We start from the raw sequence: 18,992 nt of genomic DNA, 5'->3' as shown, positions 1-18,992 counted from the left end.
ATAAAGGTCACGGCAGAAGGAAATGAGGGCAAAAGGAAAGAAGGAAAGCAAAAGCAGAGGCTTGTACAGATCATTAACAATAATGTGCCACCAACGAGTTCACTTCTCCCCATCTGAGGATGAAGAACCGTCTCAGTGTGTTAATAAAGTTAAAGAGAACATCACCTACTTCAGAGGACTCTTGCGAGGATTGATTTCATACGTGAAAGCACTCAGAAGAACACCTGGTACTGAGTGAATGCTCCCTAAGTGGCAGCTGTCACGAGTATTATTGTTATTATTGATGTCATTGTTATGGTGCCGTGTCTCCAAGGCTCCAGCCCCGAGCAGGTCGCCTTGGGTGGCAGCTGCAGATCTGAGAACGGGAGGCGGCGGCCCAATCCTTCCTGCGGAACAGAAAATAATGACATACCTGAGCAGGAGGCTCCGATTGCCAACAGGACTTTAATTCGAGAAGGCTAGCCAGGTGGCAGGCTGTTCAGACCGCCTGCCTCCCTGGCATCTCCCAGGGACTCTGTAATCACTTGCCCGCGCCTTCCTGTTTTGCCCCAGGGGGATTTTTAATAACAATGAGATCCTGTGCAAGAAGGAATTTGGAGGCCTGTGGAGGGAGAGAGGAGGTGAAAAGATGGGTGGTGGGGAAGGGGGAGACCAAAGCAAAAAGAGAACACACTTCCTGTCGTCAGTCCAGCAGATAACGCCTCTCAGATCTTTCTCTTGAGGCCCCAGTTGGAGAAATATCAGCTCCCCCATTTTACAGCCATGCGGACCTAAAGACAATCCAGCAGTGAGTCGAATCCCTGCAGGCTGATGGAGACAGCTTCCTGTGTTTCTCCTCTGAGAACATCCCCAGGGACATTCCTTACCACCCACCACCCACCTCTGCGCCACCCCCGCCCCCCTGCAAGTCTGGAAGGACGCCGGTCCAGACCAAGCTGAGCCACTGCCCCACTTGTGAGGCCCTGTTTGGTTTCACTTTTTGCTAAATTAATTAATTGTTTGGCTGTACTTGGTCTTCGTTGCTGCTCGGGCTTGTCTCTAGCTTTGCAGAGTGGAGGGGACTACTCTCTGGCTGTGGTGAACGGGCTTCTCCCTGCGGCGGCTTCTCTTGTTGCGGGCCATGGGCGCAAGGATGCGCAGGCTTCAGTAGGTATGTGCTCGGGCTTAGTTGCCCCATCACATGTGGGATCTTCCCAGACCAGGGATCGAACTCGTGTGCCCTGCATTGGCAGGCGGATTCTTAACCACCGGACCACCGGGAAAGTCTATGTGAGGCCTTGTTTAAGGGACTAGGCTGGACTCACCAGGTGAATGGGAGCAATGGGCATATGAGCTCACAATTTCATCCTAACAAATTCAATGTTAAGATGAAGAAGCAGATGGGTTGTGAGCAGGTTGAGGAGGTTGGACACTCAAGTCGGCTTTTTGGAGGAAGGGAAGCACACGTTTGTGCTAAGTCACTTCAGCTGTGTCCGACTCATTGCGACCCTGTGGACCGTAGCCCACCAGGCTCCTCTGTCCCTGAGGATTCTCCAGGCAAGAATACTGGAGTGGGTTGCCATGCCCTCCGCCAGGGGATCTTCCTGACCCAGGGATTGAACCTGAGTCTCTTGTATCACCTGCAGGCGGGGTTCTTATATCATTGGCAGGCGGGGTTCTTTACCACCAGCGCCACCTGGGAAGCCCAGGAGGAAGGGATAATGAAGAATAATGTAGTCGCTCCCACAGAAGTAGGATGGACTTCCTCATCCAAGGGTTGGTTCAGATGTCATGATTCATGATGCTGAACGTGTACCAAAGGGTCATTTCCACCTCCGAGGGGTGACCACAGTTGGCACTGTAAGTGGGAGCCTAGCTAGGGCCACCACCTTGTCAACTGAAAAAAAAAAAAAAAAGCACAACCTCAAAGCTGAGAATTAAGTTTTATTTGACAAATATACTGAGGACTTAACCCCAGAAGACAGCCTCTTAGAGAGCTCCAGGGGACTTTCCAAGAGATAAGGGAGGAGCCAGGATACACAGCAGTTTTTGCAACAAAAACCAGGTAGTTGGAACATCAAGAGATTACTGTTAAATAAAGAAAAACAAATATCCCCGGTTAGTGAATTTCATGCTTTTCTATGTATGTTGCTGTTTAGTCACTAAGTTGTGTCCGACTCTGTAACCCCATAGACTGCAGCACGCCAGGCTTCCCTTCCCTTCACTGTCCCCTGGAGTTTGCTCATACTCATGTCTATAGAGTCGGTGATGTCATCCAACCATCTCATCCTCTGTTGTCCCCTTCTCTTCCTGCCCTCAATCTTTCCCAGCATCAGGGTCTTTTCCAGTGAGGCAGTTCTTCGCATCAGATGGCCAAAGTATTGGAGCTTCAGCTTCAGCATCAATCTTTCCAATGATTATTCAGGGTTGACTTCCTTTAGGATTGACTGGTTTGATCGCCTTGCTGTCCAAGGGACTCTCAAGAGTCTTCTCCAGCACCACAGTTTAAAAGCATCAGTTCTTCACCACTCAGCCTCCTTCCCCTACCACTTGGGAAATTCCAAAAAATTTTAAAACCTCCATGACCAGAATCCAGGAGGAAAACCAAATGCATACCAGGGACCCACAAGGAAGGGTGTGAGCTGGACCAGAGAAGGCTCTAGATGTAGAAAGATCCCTCCAGGGCTTTCTGAGTGGTGGACTAGGTGGGGAGGGGCAGTCAGAGGCTGAGAATCCAGGTAGATGACTTGGGTGAGGGTCTAGGAGGAGGGAACAAGGCCAGCTGGGGCCAAGTTAGGGTTTGAGAGAATCGGAGACAAGAGGAACAGTGTGAGGAGGGGTAAGAAGGACAGTGTCTCGATTCAGCCTAGTTAATCGGTAGGTGGCGGGACCTCCTTGAGATAAGACGCAGAACTCCTGCGGGACACAGAGGGAGATGGGCTGTGATGAGGGCCACGGCTGCAGAGGGCCGGAGCTCAGGAGCCAGATGCAGAGGAGGAAGTGTTCGAAGCCCTCTTTGGGGAGGATGATGCCTTCAAAATCTTCCCTTTCTCTCCCTGCCGAAAAGTCGGAAGAGAAAATAACAGAGTTCGGAGGGAATAGAAATATGGCTTTAACCCTCAGCTGTTGGACGGGAGAACAAGTAGGCTTGTGCCTCAAGAACTGTGCCCTCCCACCCCCACCTTCCCTGAGGAATGTGGGGGATTCTGTAAGAGGAGGGCTCGCAGTCAGGGGTAGGTGATGGGGAACAAAGGTGGAAAGATCTTGTCTTCTTCCTCTTGCCTTATTTCAAAAACAGCCATGGGCTGGCATCAGGCAGCCCAGTAGTCGGGTGGTGATTGGGTCTGGCAGTCCTGTAGCCCACTGTCTTCTGTGCATTGTTCTTTCTGTGATGCAAAAACAGAAAAACTACAAGGGGTGGTCTGCGAAGAGAGTGAGAGAAAAGAAGCTGGGTTCCAGAGAGAGGAGTCTGGGCAGGGCACCGGGGGGATGGTGGAGCCAACCACAAAGATGGATAATGTAGGGTCTGAGAACAGGTTGGTGGGGAGAGATGGCGAGGTAGGTTTAGCTTGTCCAGAGGTCTGTCGGATGCTCAGGAATAAAGCTGGGGAGAGACCTGAGAACCAGCCTGCCCCAGGTGATGGGTGAGACTGTCAGCTGTACACACTCAGGTGCAGAGGACACGGCTTAGGACAGAGCCCTGGGAACACCCTTGTTTGTACTGACACTGATGGAGGAAAAAGGTCCTATTCATGAGGGAGGCTGGGAAGGAGAGTCAGGAGTAGGAGGGAAACCAGAAATGCACGGTGTCCCAGAAGGAAGCTGGGAGAGGAGGGGCTGGCCGTGTTTTGAACACTGCCCGAAGCTTGAGTAAGACGGGGACAGACAGGTGACCGTTGGATTGCTCAACATGGAAATCTCTGGAGACCCAAGAAAGACTGTGGCTGTAGGGTGCAAACAGTGAGTAGATCTCCATGGAGAAGTTTTGCTGGGAAAGATGCTAGAAAAACAGGGCAATACCTAGGAGGGGGTGTGGGGCTGTGGGTTCTGATTAAACTCTGTGACCCCAGCATCACCCAGCGGAGGGTCAAGTAGGTACACAGGGCAACCGCAGAATGTTTGTTGAGTGAATCAATGAGACAGAAATAGAATGAGAAGTGTAAGGATATACTGAAGACTGCAGAAAGATTCTGTCATCTGTCAGCTTTGAAAGTCCCTTCTTTATAAAAAGAAATGAATGGATGGGGCAATCTTACGCATGTCTGCATTTAGCATACATGATACCCCATCCATTATTATTGAAATTTTTTTCTTCATTTGTGGCTGTGCTGGGTCTTTGTTGTTGCTGTGTGTGGGCTTTCTCTAGTTGCAGCGAGCTGGGTCATACTCTCTAGTTACAGAGCTCAGGCTTCTCATTGCAGGGGCTTCTCTTGCTGCTGCAGAGCTTGAGCTATTGGGCCCGCAGGCTTCCGTAGTCAGGCACACGGACTTAGCTGTCCCGAGATATGTGGGATCTTCCCGGGCATGGGATCTTCCCGGCAAGGGATCGAACCCATGTCCCCTGGATTGGCAGACAGATTCTTAACTACTGAACCACCAGGAAAGTCCCCCCAAACATCTTTAATGTCTGTTTTCACTTTTTTTCTTGAAGTGTGGTTTACATTGTTGTGTTAGTTTGAAGAATACAGCAAAGTGTTTCATATATATATATTCATATATACTTTTTCAGATTCTTATCCGTTGTAGGTTATTACAAGACACTGAATATAGTTCCCTGCGCTATACAGTAGTCCTCGCTTGGCTGGGTTTTTTTCCTGTTTTATATATAGTAGTGTGTTTCTGTTAATCCCAAACTCCTAATTTATTTTCTCCCCTCCCATTCATTTTTTGTTGCCTTGTTTGCTGACCCCAAGGGGAAGTGGTGGGTAAACATTTAGCTTCCTCCCAGACGCATTTGTCTGACGGACAAATAGAGGACAAGACAAGAGAGTGTCCCATGGTCCCCAGTGAGTCACTAGATGAACTGAGGTTTCAACCCAGTCCGTACATTTCCAAAAGCTCACTCTCTTTCTTTGAAACCCACAGCAACATCTCTACATTCATCTATTCACATGTATATTTCTTCAGTTAGTCATGCTTTTGTTCATTCACATACTTGGGAAATGATTAACAATACAAGTTCTGGGCTCTAACTCCAATTTTGCCTCTTCTCAGCTGTGTGGCTGTGAGCAAGTGGCTTCATTCAGTTGCCTCTGTTTCCTCACCTATGGTGGTCTCTGTGCTCGGGACGGCACCCCTGAGTTCTCCCTATAAATGAGCTGCATAGTGAGCTTATGATGATGCCCAAGAGGAAAGTGTGAGGCACCGGGACTTGAGAGCTCTGGGGGGCTCCCCAGGAGAGGTGACAAAGGCTCTCGGCGCTTTTCTTGAAAGCAGGAGGTCTGTCCTCTTTGAGCCTCCAGCTACAGAAAGGAATTGGCTTTATGTGGAGGTCACAAGCTGCAAGTCTGTGTCAAAGAGAACCACCAAGCACTCACTCCCCATCCCGACTCCCCGCGGCCCCAGGCGACCACTGAACCACTTTCCTTCCGTCTCCACCAGTTTGCCTTTTCTGGGCATTTCAAATAAACGAGATCGTATGGTTTGTGGTCCTTTGTGACTGACTTCTTTCACCCTCCACAGTGTTATCAAGGTTCCACCCACGTATGATGCTGGTTTAGTCACTATGTTGTGTCTGACTCTTTGCAACCCCATGGACTGTCCCCCGCCAGCCTCCTCTGTCCATGGGATTTTCCACGCAAGAATACTGGAGTGGGTTGCCATTTCCTTCTCCAGGGCATCTTTCCCACTGAGGGATCGAACCCGGGTCTCCTGCACTGCAGGCAGATTCTTTACCAACCGAGGCACCAGGGAAGCCCTTCTCCATGGATAGCATACATCGGTACTTGTTCCTTTTATATTAATAGTTGAATATATAGTGGGCTTCCCAAGTGGTGCTAACCAGCCTGCCAATGCAGGAGACGCAAGAGACGCAGGTTCGACCCCCTGGGTGGGGAAGATCCCCTGGAGGGAGACAGGGCAACCCACTCCAGTATTCTTGCCTGGAGAATCCCATGGACAGAGGAGCCTGCTGGGCTACAGTCCATGGGGTCGCTAAGAGTCAGACATAACTGAAGTGACTTAACACCCATGAACGCCATAGTAGGGACAGACATTTTATTTGTCCACTCATCAGTGGATAGGCATCAGCTTAACAGGTAGAGGGTGTTCTTTGGGGGTGATGAAAATATTCTGGAATTAGATGGTGGTGATGGTTGCGAAACATTCTGAGTACAGGAAAATTCACTGCATGGTAGACTTTAAACTGGTTCAAAGGCTGGATTTTTAAAAAATATTTATGTATTTGGCGATGTTGGGTCTTAGTTCCAGCACGCGGGATCTTTCATAGTGGGCTTAGTTTCTCTGAAGATTGTGGAATCTTAGCTCCCTGACCAGGGATCGAACCCATGTCTCCTGTATTGGGGACTGGACCACCACAGAAATCCCCCAAATCTAGATTTTATGTCATATGAATTTTAATTAAGAAAAAAAAAGATGATGGCAGAAAGAGAATGAGAGAGAAGGACTCTGCCCTAAATCTCTTTCATCCTCCCTCTCTGTTCCCTATTCCATTTCTTTCTCAGTGGAAGTCCCCATGCAAAACAGTTTTCATGGAATTAGATAAATGGACCTGATATCATAAGACCTGTGCTCTGAAACCCAGGAAAAGAATTGTTTGCATTTTAAGACTTCCATTAGAACCAGACTTCTTAGATCCCGGTTTGGAAATTCCTATCTCACCTATTTTGAAATCTCACCTATTTTGAAATCTCTTCCCTTTCCACCTCTTCTTTCTCGGGCTCTCTCTGCCCTCGGTTTCCCTGACTCCCATTTCTTACCCTTCCCTGAGTCCCAGGGATCCACCTCCCCAACCCTCCCTGAGGCTTGTCACTGGAGTCGGGATTAGAACTCGGCTCCCAGTCGGCCGTGAGTCAGTGGCTGCTGGCTAGTCTGGAGAGGAGGGGAGAAGGAGAGGGGCTGGGTCTTCCCTCCAGAGTCATCCGGGCCTCCTCCCCCCTCCATTTAACTGTAAATCTCAGTCAAGTGTCATTAGCCTAGAAGAGTTTTCCTGGGATTAGAGGGCGCCCCACCCCATGACTTCCTTGCCCCTTCCCTCAACCCGGAAAAACAGCATGGGCTGGGACAAAGAGAGTTAAAAGCTGTGTCAGCCGCTGGTCTGGGACAGACAGACAGAAGGAGGGAGACAGGTGGACAGCATGACATGTGGACAGCGGGAGCGTGGACTGGCAGGGTAGCCGGCAGATGAAAGGACAAGCTGGTGGGTGGGTAGAGATAGCAGAGAGAGAGAGACGGACAGGCTGATCGAGACAGACACCTGGAGGAATCGGCAGGCAGAGACCAGGTGAGAAGGAGGCAGGCAGACACCGGTGGCAGGCAGGGTGGGGAGGGGACCCTTGAGGGGATGGGCGTGTGGACCGTCCCCTGCTCGTGGAGTTGCTGGCGGAAGGGATGGGAATGGGAGGGTCCCCTTGCCATCTCTGAGATGCTGCATCTCGTCCCCCCCAGAACCTGGAAGTGGTCCACCATGAGGGCCAGCATCTTTTTGCTCCTGTGTTTCGTTGGTGAGTCCCCCAGAGGGAAGGTGGGTCCCTCCCTCATGAGAATGCCGAGCACTGAGGAGGGGAGGGTGGCTGGCAGGTCGATGTCTCCATTCATTTCCATCTCCTGGGGTCATGTGCCTCTCTCCCCCTTCCATCCTCTCCCCTCTATCTCTCCCTGTCACCACGTCTCTGTCCTTTCCCTCTCTGAATCTCTATTTCTCTCTGTCTTGAAGCATCACTCTCCTCTCTCTTTCTCTCTGTGCCTCTGAGTGTTTCAGTGTGTCTCCCTGCCTTTGACCTGGCCCCCGGCCCCCGCTGTCTCTCAGTTTGTTTCTTTCTCTCACCTTTCTCTTGCCCATTCTGTATCCGTCTTTCTTTTTTTTCAAATTTATTTATTTGCCCGCATCGGATCTTAGTTGCAGCACGTGGGATCTTTGTGGCTCATGTGGGATCCTTCATTGAGGCACACAGACTTCCTAGCTGTGGCTTGTGTGCACCAGAGCTGCGTACTCCTCTTTCTATCTGATCCACAGTCTCTAAGCCTCTGACCCCCGTCCCTCTGCCCTGTGTCCCTGTCCTCAGGGTTCAGCCACGAGGCCAAAGAGAAGATCACTAATGGCACAGAGTGCATTCCTCACTCTCAGCCTTGGCAGGTGGGGCTGTTTGAGGGCACCCGTCTGCGCTGTGGGGGGGTCCTCATTGACCGCAGGTGGGTTCTCACGGCTGCTCACTGCAGCGGCAGGTAAGCCCCCACCTGGGAGCCTCCCTACTCCGGGTGGTCAAAGGGAGCGTGATGGGGAGGGGAGGGGCTCACAGGAGTAAGGAGATGGTCCTGCAACAAGAGAGCCTGAGGTTAGACCGGAAGTAGGACTTCCTTACAATGGGCCTGGGGTGGACCTGGGTGGGGAGCTGTGGGGTGGAGGGCAGGGGCCTTGCAACCTGCCCACCCCACCCCTTCATTCCCTCATGGCTCATTTCCTTCCCACATGGTGTGTGTCACCAGTCTAGTGTCCCCTGGCCCAGTGTGAGCCGTGGACCCATGTCTGACCCAAACTCTCTGTGCAATGTCAAAGGCTACACCTGGTACCTCTCTGGGCCTCAGTGGTCCCATCTGTAAAATGAGGGGATTGGGCTTTATAAGTCTGACGCTCTCAGATATGGATGGAGAGACAGAGAGATGTGGGGACAGGGAGGGACACCAGCAAGACAAACAGAATCTACTCATTATTTCCCCCTTCATTTAGTTGACAATAGTGATGACCCAGGCCTTCTGCTGGGTGGCAGAAGGTGCCCCATTCCGGGGCAGTGAACAGGACTAACAGATGTCCCTGCCTCTGTGGGCATCACCAGCTAAGAGAATCAGAGTCAGAAAGTGACACAGGGGCTTGGAGAGGACACACAGGACAAACGCTGGAGAAGGAGAGATGGCAGTGTGAATGGAGACCGAGAGATGGGAAGAGACAGAGCGAGCGAGGGCAAGGGAATGAAGGAGCGAGAGAACAGCCAGCAAGGTGCAGAGCGGCAGAGAGGGGTAGGGGGGCTGGGAGCACCGGGACAGCCCACCTACCACCCGCCGTGCCCCCCTAGCAGGTACTGGGTGCGCCTGGGGGAACACAGCCTGAGCAAACTGGACTGGACAGAACAGATCCGACGCAGTGGCCTCTCGGTGACCCACCCCAGCTACCGAGGCAACCTGGGGAACCATGACAATGACCTCCGGCTTCTGCGACTGGGCACCCCTGTCCGGCTGACCACCAGCGTCCAGCCCCTGCCCTTGCCCACGACCTGTGCAACAGCTGGCACCGAGTGCCACATCTCAGGCTGGGGCACCACCAACCACCCATGGAGTAAGGGGGTCTTGGGGTCAGGAGGGACAGAGCTGGGGGTATAGGGTGAGAGGTCAAGGGTCTTGCCTTCTCAGAGGAAGGATGGGTAAACGGTCCCCCATCAGGATCATGCCCTGGGGTCTAAGAACATGGTGCATCAAGGGCCTTGGGAATCAAAGTGTTTCAGTGGTTGAATATGGAGTCGGAAGTCATGGGTCAGGGATGAGGTCAGAGGTGGAGAGATATCAAGGGTCATTAGACAAGAGCAGAAGGCATAGATAATAGGATCTTGGGGTCATGGGTCATGGGCTCTGGTGTCAGTCACTGTGGAGTTGAGGTCATGGGACCCAGATGTCAGCCGCAATCTGAGGACGGAAACTGGGGTTCCATCAAGCGTCACTAGTCCAGGACTGGAAGCCATAGGGTTTGGTGTGTGGAGCCAAGGGTTAGAGGTCATGGAGTCTGGGGTCAAGTAAACTAGGATCAGAGGCCACTTTGGAGTAGGAACCAGTGGATTAGAGGATGCAGAGCCGAGGTCAGAGGTTAAGGTGAAGACAAGAAGACAGAGACGGAGAGAAGACGTGAGGCCAAGATGGGCTCAAAGGGTTATTTAAAAAGACTGGAGGTCAAAGGTCACAGTAGCTGGGATTGAAGGAGAAGGTCAGGTCTGGAGTTACTATATCTGAGTCACAGGCTAAAGGTCGGGGGGACTGGGCCAATGAATTGAAATCAAGAGCCACTATGTAATCAAATCATCTGAAATTTAAAGGCCCGAGGATTGCCTTGGAGCTCACAGGGAGGGAGTGGAGGATAAACTTGTATCGGGTTTCCATGCGGCCTCTTTGGGGGAGGGGGTGCGGGATGAGGGGAGCACTGGGGGATCCTCCAGCATCCATCTTCCATCTCCAGGCCCGTTCCCAGACCGACTCCAGTGCCTCAGCCTCTCCATCGTCTCCAATGCCACCTGCCGGGCAGTGTTCCCGGGGAGACTCACTGACAACATGGTGTGTGCTGGCGGCGAAGCTGGGGAGGATGCCTGCCAGGTGAGCGACTTGCAGGCAACACCCAGGACGGGAGGAAGGGGAGGGAGAAAGGGGTGGGGTGGGGGTGGGGGGCGGAGAGGGCAAGTCAGAGAGAGGAGACGGGGAGAGAGATGAGGTCAGAAAGAAGGAGAGGCACAGAAAGCGCCAGGGAGAGAGCCCAGGGAGTGGAGGGCAGAGACAGGGAGCGCAGGTACAGAGCAGGAGAGATTTGGGGTGGGGCACAAAGGGAGGGAGAGCAAAAGGTAGCGGACATTCGGAGCTCAGGCAGGTGACCGCATGTCTCTCCAGTCCTGAGTCTTCCCAATATTATCCATCCTCCTGCTGGTGCTGGCCCAGGTGAGAACGATTCCTGGATGGCGCAGGAGAGAGGGGCTGGAGGGCTCTCTCATCCTGTAATTCTGCTAGCTTGTCCTGTTGGTCCTCCAGCTAGAAGGCTGCCCCTCCCTACTGGCCAGGGCCCCAGCCAGAGTCCTTGAGAGGACTCTTGAGGTGTCCAGTCCTCCTTCTCTACCATTGGTCACTGGTACTGGTGTCCACTTCCCTCATTGGTCAGGGCCCCAGCCATGTTCCTTGAGCCCGCATGGAGTCCCGCCCTCCCCCACTGGGATTGGTCATTGGTGCCTGCACTCTCTTCCCTCATTGGTCAGGGCTCAGCCATTGTCTCTGAGAGAACCCTCTACCCTGGCATAGAGGCCCGCCCTCCTTCCCTGGGATTGGCCCCTAGGGACAATGTGTTCTCTATTTAGTCCCTGTTGTCCTCTGGGAACCTGGCTATGCTTGTTTTCTCTGATGATAAGGCTTGGAGCCACCGTCCTCAAGGCCCAAGAAATGGGTGAAGGGGCAGGAGGCAAACTAGAACAGGGTTTCCCCATGTTCGTACCATGCTCCTTCACCTCTTGTCTTCCAGGGAGACTCCGGGGGTCCCCTGGTGTGTGGCGGGGTCCTTCAGGGCCTGGTGTCCTGGGGATCCGTGGGGCCTTGCGGACAAGAAGGCATCCCAGGGGTCTACACCAATATTTGCAAATACGTGGACTGGATCCAGACGGTCATGAGGAGCAACTGACCTGCTGTCTGCATCGTCATACCTCAGCTTGGGGGTCACTCTGACCCGCAGAGCGCCAACACCGTCTCCATCGTCACCTCTAGTTCCCACTCTTCTTGAGCTGGGAATCTTCCTGGCAGAACTCCCAACTCCAGCCAGCCCTCCTAAGACCCACGGTTGAAGCAGAAGGAAGTGTGTGACTGTCTGGAATAAACAAACCTGGAGGAGAGACTGTGTCTATTTGAATCCCTCTGCTTGTTGAGATTAGAGGGAGGGCTCATCAGTTACCTTACCTACAGGTGTTGAAATAAAGATGAGAGAGGTTAAGGGTTTTCCCTCAGGAGCCTCACATGAATGCACTAGAGGAAATTACATTAGAAATTAAGGCCATTTTTCTCCATCTGCTACAAGAGGAACTTATAAGTTTAGAGCTTATAAACTTTTCAAAGGGCCATGAAGGACCTGACATGGGGCGGTGTGTGTGTGTATGTGTACCTGACATGGGGCAGTGTGTGTGTGTGTGTGTGTGTGTGCGTGCTGGAGGTGGGGGGGAAGGGACAGGGTTGTCAGCTCCAAAACAGCAAATGAAAGCTGCAAGATCAAAATTCACTACCATTTAATTAAATGTCTATAAAACATAATGTTCTTCCCACCAGCCAATTGCAACTTGGCTCACCCGGAGTTGAGCATGTGTTATGTTTAATGTGGGGTGCAGGTCTGTTTTGATGTCTGTGATGATAGAGGAGGGGGTGTAGCCCTAGAAAGCAAGAGGACCCAGCCTCAGTCTTAAAATAGTTCTGCCCATCTCTTAGGGTCAGTCTTCATAACCTCTCCAGAAGTTAGAAAGAGAATTTCTTCTCCCCAGTGAATGGAAGGGACACTTGAGATGGGAGAGGGAGAGGGGCAATCAGGACAGCCATGGCAACATTTTGCTGGATGCCTACTGTACCCGGCTCTCCTTAAGTCTTCATCCCAACCCCCTGAGGCAGAGCTGTCACCCCCACCTCACAGATGAAGAAACTGAGCCTCAGCCGGGTGGAGTCCTTCATCCCACGTCACTGTGGTAGGAAGAGGCAGTGCCCAGATTTGGGGCCAAGGCTGGCTGCTGTCAGAACCCAAGCCTATCCCCTAGTCTTGCTTCACATCTCATTAGGGGAGAGAGGAGGGCAAGACAGAGGGAGATCTAAGTGATAATAAACAAGCCTGCAGAAGTAGGGATCGGCACTTGAGTTTTGCAGAGGGGGAAGCTGAGCTGGCTCAGATTCCAGAAGTCATCGGACCTACGTCACAGAGTGAGTAAGGGCCACAGCTGGCTCCCGAGGACCCTGGGAGAAGGGTGGGCAGGGAAGTGAAGCCCCGGAGGAGCCCTGATGGGGAGGGGTGCCAGCCCAGGGCGGACTTCCCTCTCCTGGGCCTGGAATCCCACAGGCCCCAACCTGCCTCCCCCACCCTCCTGCCTGCCCCTCCACCTGGCAGCAGCCCCACCTGTGTGATGCCCGAGTCCCCCCACCCCACTCCTTGGAACGGTGAAGGAAGGGGCCAGGGCCACCCCTGGGCTTGGGGGCTGTGGGAAGGGAGGAACAAGGACAGGAGACACAGCCAGACTGGGAGAGGAGGAGGACTGAGAGGGATTTAGACATGGATGTGGGGAGAGATGGAAGGACAGGGATGGAGGGAGGCAGAGACGAGAGAGAGGCACAGAAAGACGGAAAGAATTACAGGAGACGTGCAGAGACTGGGAGGGAAAAACAGTGTTGGATAAAGAGAGAGAAAGGATCAGGAAGAAAAATCACACACACACACACACACACAGAGAATTATAGAAAAGTGGGAGAGATGAAGGCAGATTCACAGTGCCTGGAAAGGAAGCAGACAGACAGATGGATGCAGGCGTGTGAGGGGACACAGACGCACAGAGCAGACAGACCTGGGGACACGACAGTGGCAGGTGGGCAACACATCCAAGGGCCCGGGCCAGGCTGGGGAGTGCCCCCACACCCTGCCCCCCAGGCGCTGAGGCAGGGCTGGGAGGCCAGTCATCCTGGGCCCGCCCTGGGCCGCCCTGCCTGCTCACCTTCCTGGTGCCTCCCGCTCCAAGACCTGCTGCCTCAGCCACGCTGCTGCCCCCCGAGCCCCAGCCCCAGCACCCGTGAGTCTGGGGGTGGGGTGGGAGGGCAGAGGGAAGGTACCCTGCTGAGGGTGCCAGGCCTCGCCTGGCATCATTCCTCCTGCTCCGTCCTTCTCGGGGTGGAGGGATTGTGTCTGTCTGCCTTGATCTGTATCTCCAGCAGGCTGCCCCCCACCCCAATCTCAGTGTCCTCTGACCCCAGCTTCCATCACCAAGTCCAATCCTCCGCCCCCACCCCCACTGGCCAGGTGACCTGCCCCACTCTGCCCTGTCGTCTAGCTGTTCTCCCAAGGGGCAGGGGTTCAGCAGGGTTGGGGGTCAGAATGCTGTCCCAGGCTGAGCTCCCTCTTACACCCCAGATAGCTCTGGGGTGGGTTCTGAATGGAGCCTGGTTCCCTTTATCCCCCCATCTCCAGCTGGCTGGGCCCTCAGTCTCAGGTGGGCAAGAAGGGCCTCCGAGGTCCCATGGCTGACTACACAGGGTCAGCCCATCCCTTGCCCTGGGCAAAGCCTTCCCCTAGCTTCTGGAGGTTCCAACTGGGATCACGTGCGTGTGTCCTCAGTCGCTTCAGTCGTGTCCGACTCTTTGCGACCCCGTGGACCGTAGCCCGTCAGGCTCCTTTGTCCATGGCATTTTTCAGATAAGAATACTAGAGTGCATTGCCATTTTCTTCTCCAGGGGATCTTCCCCACCCAGGGATGGAACCCAGGTCTCCTGCATTGGCAGGCGGATTCTTTACCGCTGAGCCACTGCAGAAGCCCCCAACTGGGATTGGGCCCCTGCAAAGCCACTCTCCATAGTAGAGATTTATTTTAAAAATTTGGAGGTTGGGGTGCTGTGAGAACCAGGGAATTCTGCAAACCTGGCTGTTTCTCGCTGGGGGAGCAGGCGAGGGGGTGAGAGGGTCGTGGACCAGCCCTCCATCTCCCCAGGAAGTGATTTGACCCCTTGTCCCTCTTGTCCCCAGAAGAACCTGGGGCCTGCCCTCCCCGCTCCAGGCCATGATGACTCTGCAATTAATCATGTTTGCTCTGGTGACAGGTACAGTAGCAGTGGGGGCGGAGGGGACGGGCAGGGGCCTCCCAAGTCTCTAGGATTCCCAGCCCTCTGTGTGTAGACACTGATGGAGCGGATATTAAAAATACAGAATAACAAGGCATCTGAAAGAGTAGATGAGCCATAAGGAGTCCCGGATGCCCCCTGCCACCTAAAGGTGTATTCCCTTTAGAGCTAGAATAGGGAGAGGGCAAAGAGGGTCCCAGAGGAGGGGCTGGGGCGGCTGAGGGGGTGTGGGAGATACTCAGAGAGCTCAGGACAGTGGCTCCTGAGCAACTGGTATGGAAGGATTTCATCTGATACCCAGCCTGTCCACACAGCGCGCCCCCAGGGTTATGATCCTCTTCCCGCCATTTCTGGGAGTCCTCTCATGCCTGGGCCCCCTCCTTTGCTTCCCCACCCCCTTCTAGGGCACGTCGGGGGAGAGACCAGAATCATCAAGGGCTACGAGTGCCCCCCTCATTCTCAGCCCTGGCAGGCCGCTCTGTTCCAGAAGACGAGGCTGCTCTGCGGGGCCACGCTCATCGCCCCCAGATGGCTCCTGACAGCAGCCCACTGCCGCAAGCCGTGGGTGCGGGGGCCGGGGCGGGGCCGGGAGGGGAGGCGGCTGGAGATGGAGAGATGGGTGGAGAGAGGCTCGAGGCCAGGGAGGACGGGGCTCGGGTGGGGCCGGCGGGGTCAGGGATCGACGGTGGGAGGAGGAGGAAGGATATCGGAAGCCGGGATGGCGCTGGGCTCCGGGGTCGGATGTCGTGCTGAGGATAAGGTCGCGGTGGGCGATGGGGACGAGGCTGGAGGTGGAGCCGCGCTTCCTCATTCTCTTCGTCCCTCCCCCCCCACCCCCACGCCTCTCTCCATCTCCTGTGTCTCCCTCCCCTTCCATCTCTGACCGCTGCGTGTCTCCCACTTCAGCCGATACGTGGTTCGCCTGGGAGCGCACAGCCTCCAGCGGCAGGAAGGCTGTGAGCAGACCCGAACTGCCACCGAGTCCTTCCCCCACCCAGACTTCAACAACAGCCTCCCAACAGAGACCACCGCAACGACATCATGCTGGTGAAGATGAGGACCCCGGCCCACCTCACCTGGGCCTTGCGACCCCTCACCGTGTCACCATGCTGTGTCCCCGCTGGGGCCAACTGCCTCATTTCCGGCTGGGGCACCATGTCCAGCCCCCAGTGTAGGGGCTCCAGAGGGGAACGTGATGGGGAGTTGGGGGGGGCACGGTGGTTAAAATCGCAGGACAGCGGGAGCCAGAGGAACCTTCAAAGGCGAGAACTTGCAGTAATACAAGAGGCAGCCATGCGGGGGTGTCAATAGTGGGATAAGCCGAAAGGAAGAGTGGAAAAGTAAGGGCTGGGGAGGGCAGAGACAAACGTTTGCGGCCTGGATTCAGCAGATCGGATGTGCAGTTTCAGATTCACGACCTGCAGAATTGTAGGTCCTTAGGCAAATGGCTTCTCTATGAGATGAGAATAATCACAATAGATAATGTTTATAGAGCAACGGGCATAAAGCATTTTACTTAATGGCATTACTGTTACTGTCGCTACAAGCAGAGAGGTGAGTTGGCTGCAAGCAAGAAGGATGGGAGCTGGGTGCAGAGAAAGGGCCTTGGTTCTCTGCTGGGGTTAGAGGCAGCCCCGCAGAGTGGGGAAGGGGACGAGGGGTTCTCATTCTCTCCGCCCCTCATGTCGTCTCTACAGTGCACCTGCCCCGTACCTTGCGGTGTGCCAACGTCACCATCATCAAGCACGGGGAGTGTGAGGACGCCTACCCTGGCAACATCACAGACACCATGGTGTGTGCCAGTGTCCGCAAAGAGGGCAAAGACTCCTGCCAGGTCAGAGGGCAGGGCCTGGGTCTCTGACCACATTCCCATTGCCAACTCCCACCTCAGCTGCATCTTCATCAGCAACCAGAACCTCATTCCCCAACTTTCTCCGGCAACCCCCCAATCCCATTCCACTCCTGGTTCCCATTTCTACCCTAAACACAATCCCCAGCTCCACTCCCATCCCCATCCCTATTTCCAACCCCAACCATCCACAGATCATTCTTTCTCTAGTTGTGGACCGCAGGCTTAATTGCATGTGGGATTTTAGTTTCCTGACCAGAGATTGAACCAAAGTCCCCTACATTGGAAGGCCCATTCTTATCCACTGGACCACCAAGGAAGTCCCCCCAATCAGTTTTCTATACAATCTTTGTTCTCACCTGTAACTCTAACCTCATCCTCAATCCCACAGCCAATCCCATCTTCAATCTCCACCTCTCTTCCAACACCATCCCCACCTCCTCTCAGAGACCATGAACACTTTCCCCTCTCGCCTCCTCTCTAACTGGTTCTCTTTTCCCCATCTCCAGGGTGACTCTGGGGGCCCTCTGGTCTGTAACGGGTCTCTTCAAGGCATCATCTCCTGGGGCCAGGATCCATGTGCTGTCTCCAAAAAGCCTGGTGTTTACACAAAGGTCTGCAAATATGTGGACTGGATCCAGAAGACCATGGAGAACAATTAGCTAGGACCGGCTGACCACAGCCCAATCCCCTAATCCCTACTTGGGGCTGTGGTTTCCTGTTCATTCTGTTAATAAGGAAGCCTGAGCCAGGACCCCCTTCATGTACTTTGGTGGGGGTGGGGGGCGCAGAATGACCACAAGAGATGCTGTTAACTTGGTAATCAATGTGAGGTTTGGATTGGGAGACTTGGGTTCTATTCCTGCATCATTCTAACTTGTGACTCTGGAAGTGAAAATAGCTGTCTGGTTCACTGTTGTACCTCCAGCTGCAAACGCAACTCCTGGCACACACTAAGGTTTCAATAAATATTTACTAAACGAATGAATCTTTTGAATGTTCCCTGTGTGCCAGTGACCCTGGTCCCAGGGCTTTTAAATATGTTGACCAACACAATCTTCACAAAACCATATGAGGTTGGTGCTGTTATTATTACACCCATTTTGCAGATGAGGAAAACTAAGGCACAGAGATAGGAAGTTGCCTATTCACAGTCACACAGCCAGCAAGTAAGAGGAGCAAGGGATCATTTCTTAACAAAACTGCCTTGATTAAGACTCCTTTCCTTATCTGTAAAATCATGCACGCAGAAGTATGCACACTACATCAGTCAGCCTGCACATAGCTGAGACCCAATAAAAGGAAGGGATCATTGTTTTCTTTCCAACCTTCATAATAGGTAGTTCATCAGGACCTGTGCAGGTCAATACAATAGCCACTAGACACATGTGGCTATTTAAAATTAAATTTAAATAGCCTAAAATCAGAAATGTAATCCTTGAGTCATACTCGTCGCATGTCAAAACCCCTGTAGCCACCTGCGGCTGGTGGCTACCACCTTGGATAGCAAATACGGAGCCTCTCCATCACAGCCGAAAGTTCAATTGGATGGCACAAGAGCCGGACAAACCTCTGGAATTAACCCACTTCTTGCTGGAGAAGATGCGTCACAAATAGTCCAGAACTAGATCTCTCCTCACATTCTGCTCAGCTGGCAGGGGAGTTAGTTGGCATGAGTAAGAGCCCAGAGCTGGAACTGGGGCCTCTAGGTGGTTACGTGGACCTTGCTGTGTGACCTCCTGTGAGTCACTGCCCTCTCTGAGCCTCCCACTCCTCACCCGAAATGAGGGAGTTGGCTGAAGTGCCGTGCGATGCCCCTTGCCGCTTTCGGCCTCCTGTGACTCACGGGCTCGTGTGTCACCTGGAGACCCACAGGTGGCAGGAAGGACGGGAAGTGACCGCACGGGATGCGGAACCTCCCCCTACACACAGGGGCCGGGACACACACAGACACTGCTCTGGCTGTGGACGGATGCGCACCCGAGCACACAGCATCCCTCTGTGTCTGCACCTGCCTCTCTGTTTTCCTTGTGTGTGTGTCTCTTGCTCCCACTCTTTTTCCTTCAGTCTGTCTTATCTCTCTGCTTCCCACTTTTCAGGTCAGCACTCCGGCTTTTCCCATTACGTCACTATAGGTATGCATTTCCCTGTTTATTTATTTCCCCCTCTCTCTGCTTACAGTCATCCGTCTCCAACACTATGCCGGTGACCCCCGGGAAACTCCTGGGGATGTGGCCCCCCCTCTCTCCTCACCTAAGAAGGCTTCTGGAAACACTGGACCTGGGGAAACCCCACGAAATCCAAGTTCAGAAAGGGTGTTTCAGGCACTGGGAGAAGCCTGTATTCCTGGCCCCTCCCAGAGCAGGAATCTGGGGCCCAGCCTCACCCACGGCATAATTAG

The 18,992-nt window shown here is 53.6% G+C and overlaps 2 protein-coding genes across 4 annotated transcripts; both read left to right on the top strand.

Annotated features, from left to right (window-relative positions):
- Positions 3,828-11,782, top strand: KLK12 (kallikrein related peptidase 12). Of its 3 annotated transcripts, none has more exons than XM_005692755.3 (6): positions 3,828-3,939; positions 7,606-7,661; positions 8,223-8,382; positions 9,231-9,487; positions 10,376-10,509; positions 11,417-11,782. In XM_005692755.3, exons 1-6 carry the CDS (start codon positions 3,890-3,892, stop codon positions 11,570-11,572), a joined length of 813 nt encoding a protein of 270 aa, XP_005692812.2. In that variant the 5' UTR covers positions 3,828-3,889; the 3' UTR covers positions 11,573-11,782. The 3 variants fall into 3 exon arrangements, with proteins under 3 accessions (XP_005692812.2, XP_005692813.1, XP_005692814.1); XM_005692756.3 differs by having other exon boundaries at positions 3,839-3,939; positions 9,228-9,487; XM_005692757.3 differs by lacking the exon at positions 3,828-3,939 and adding an exon at positions 7,248-7,441 and having other exon boundaries at positions 9,228-9,487.
- KLK11 (kallikrein related peptidase 11) lies at positions 12,714-17,575 on the top strand. The gene is given in 8 exon segments (XM_018062901.1): positions 12,714-12,843; positions 13,562-13,700; positions 14,648-14,721; positions 15,147-15,303; positions 15,649-15,752; positions 15,755-15,913; positions 16,440-16,576; positions 17,101-17,575. Coding segments are annotated over 6 exon segments (750 nt in total). The 5' UTR covers positions 12,714-12,843; positions 13,562-13,700; positions 14,648-14,681; the 3' UTR covers positions 17,254-17,575.

Source organism: Capra hircus, chromosome 18 (assembly GCF_001704415.2).
Source record: "Capra hircus breed San Clemente chromosome 18, ASM170441v1, whole genome shotgun sequence".
Taxonomy (NCBI): domain Eukaryota; kingdom Metazoa; phylum Chordata; class Mammalia; order Artiodactyla; family Bovidae; genus Capra; species Capra hircus.
The sequence above is the reverse complement of the archived record's forward strand: the minus strand, read 5'-3'. Positions and strand labels throughout refer to the sequence as shown.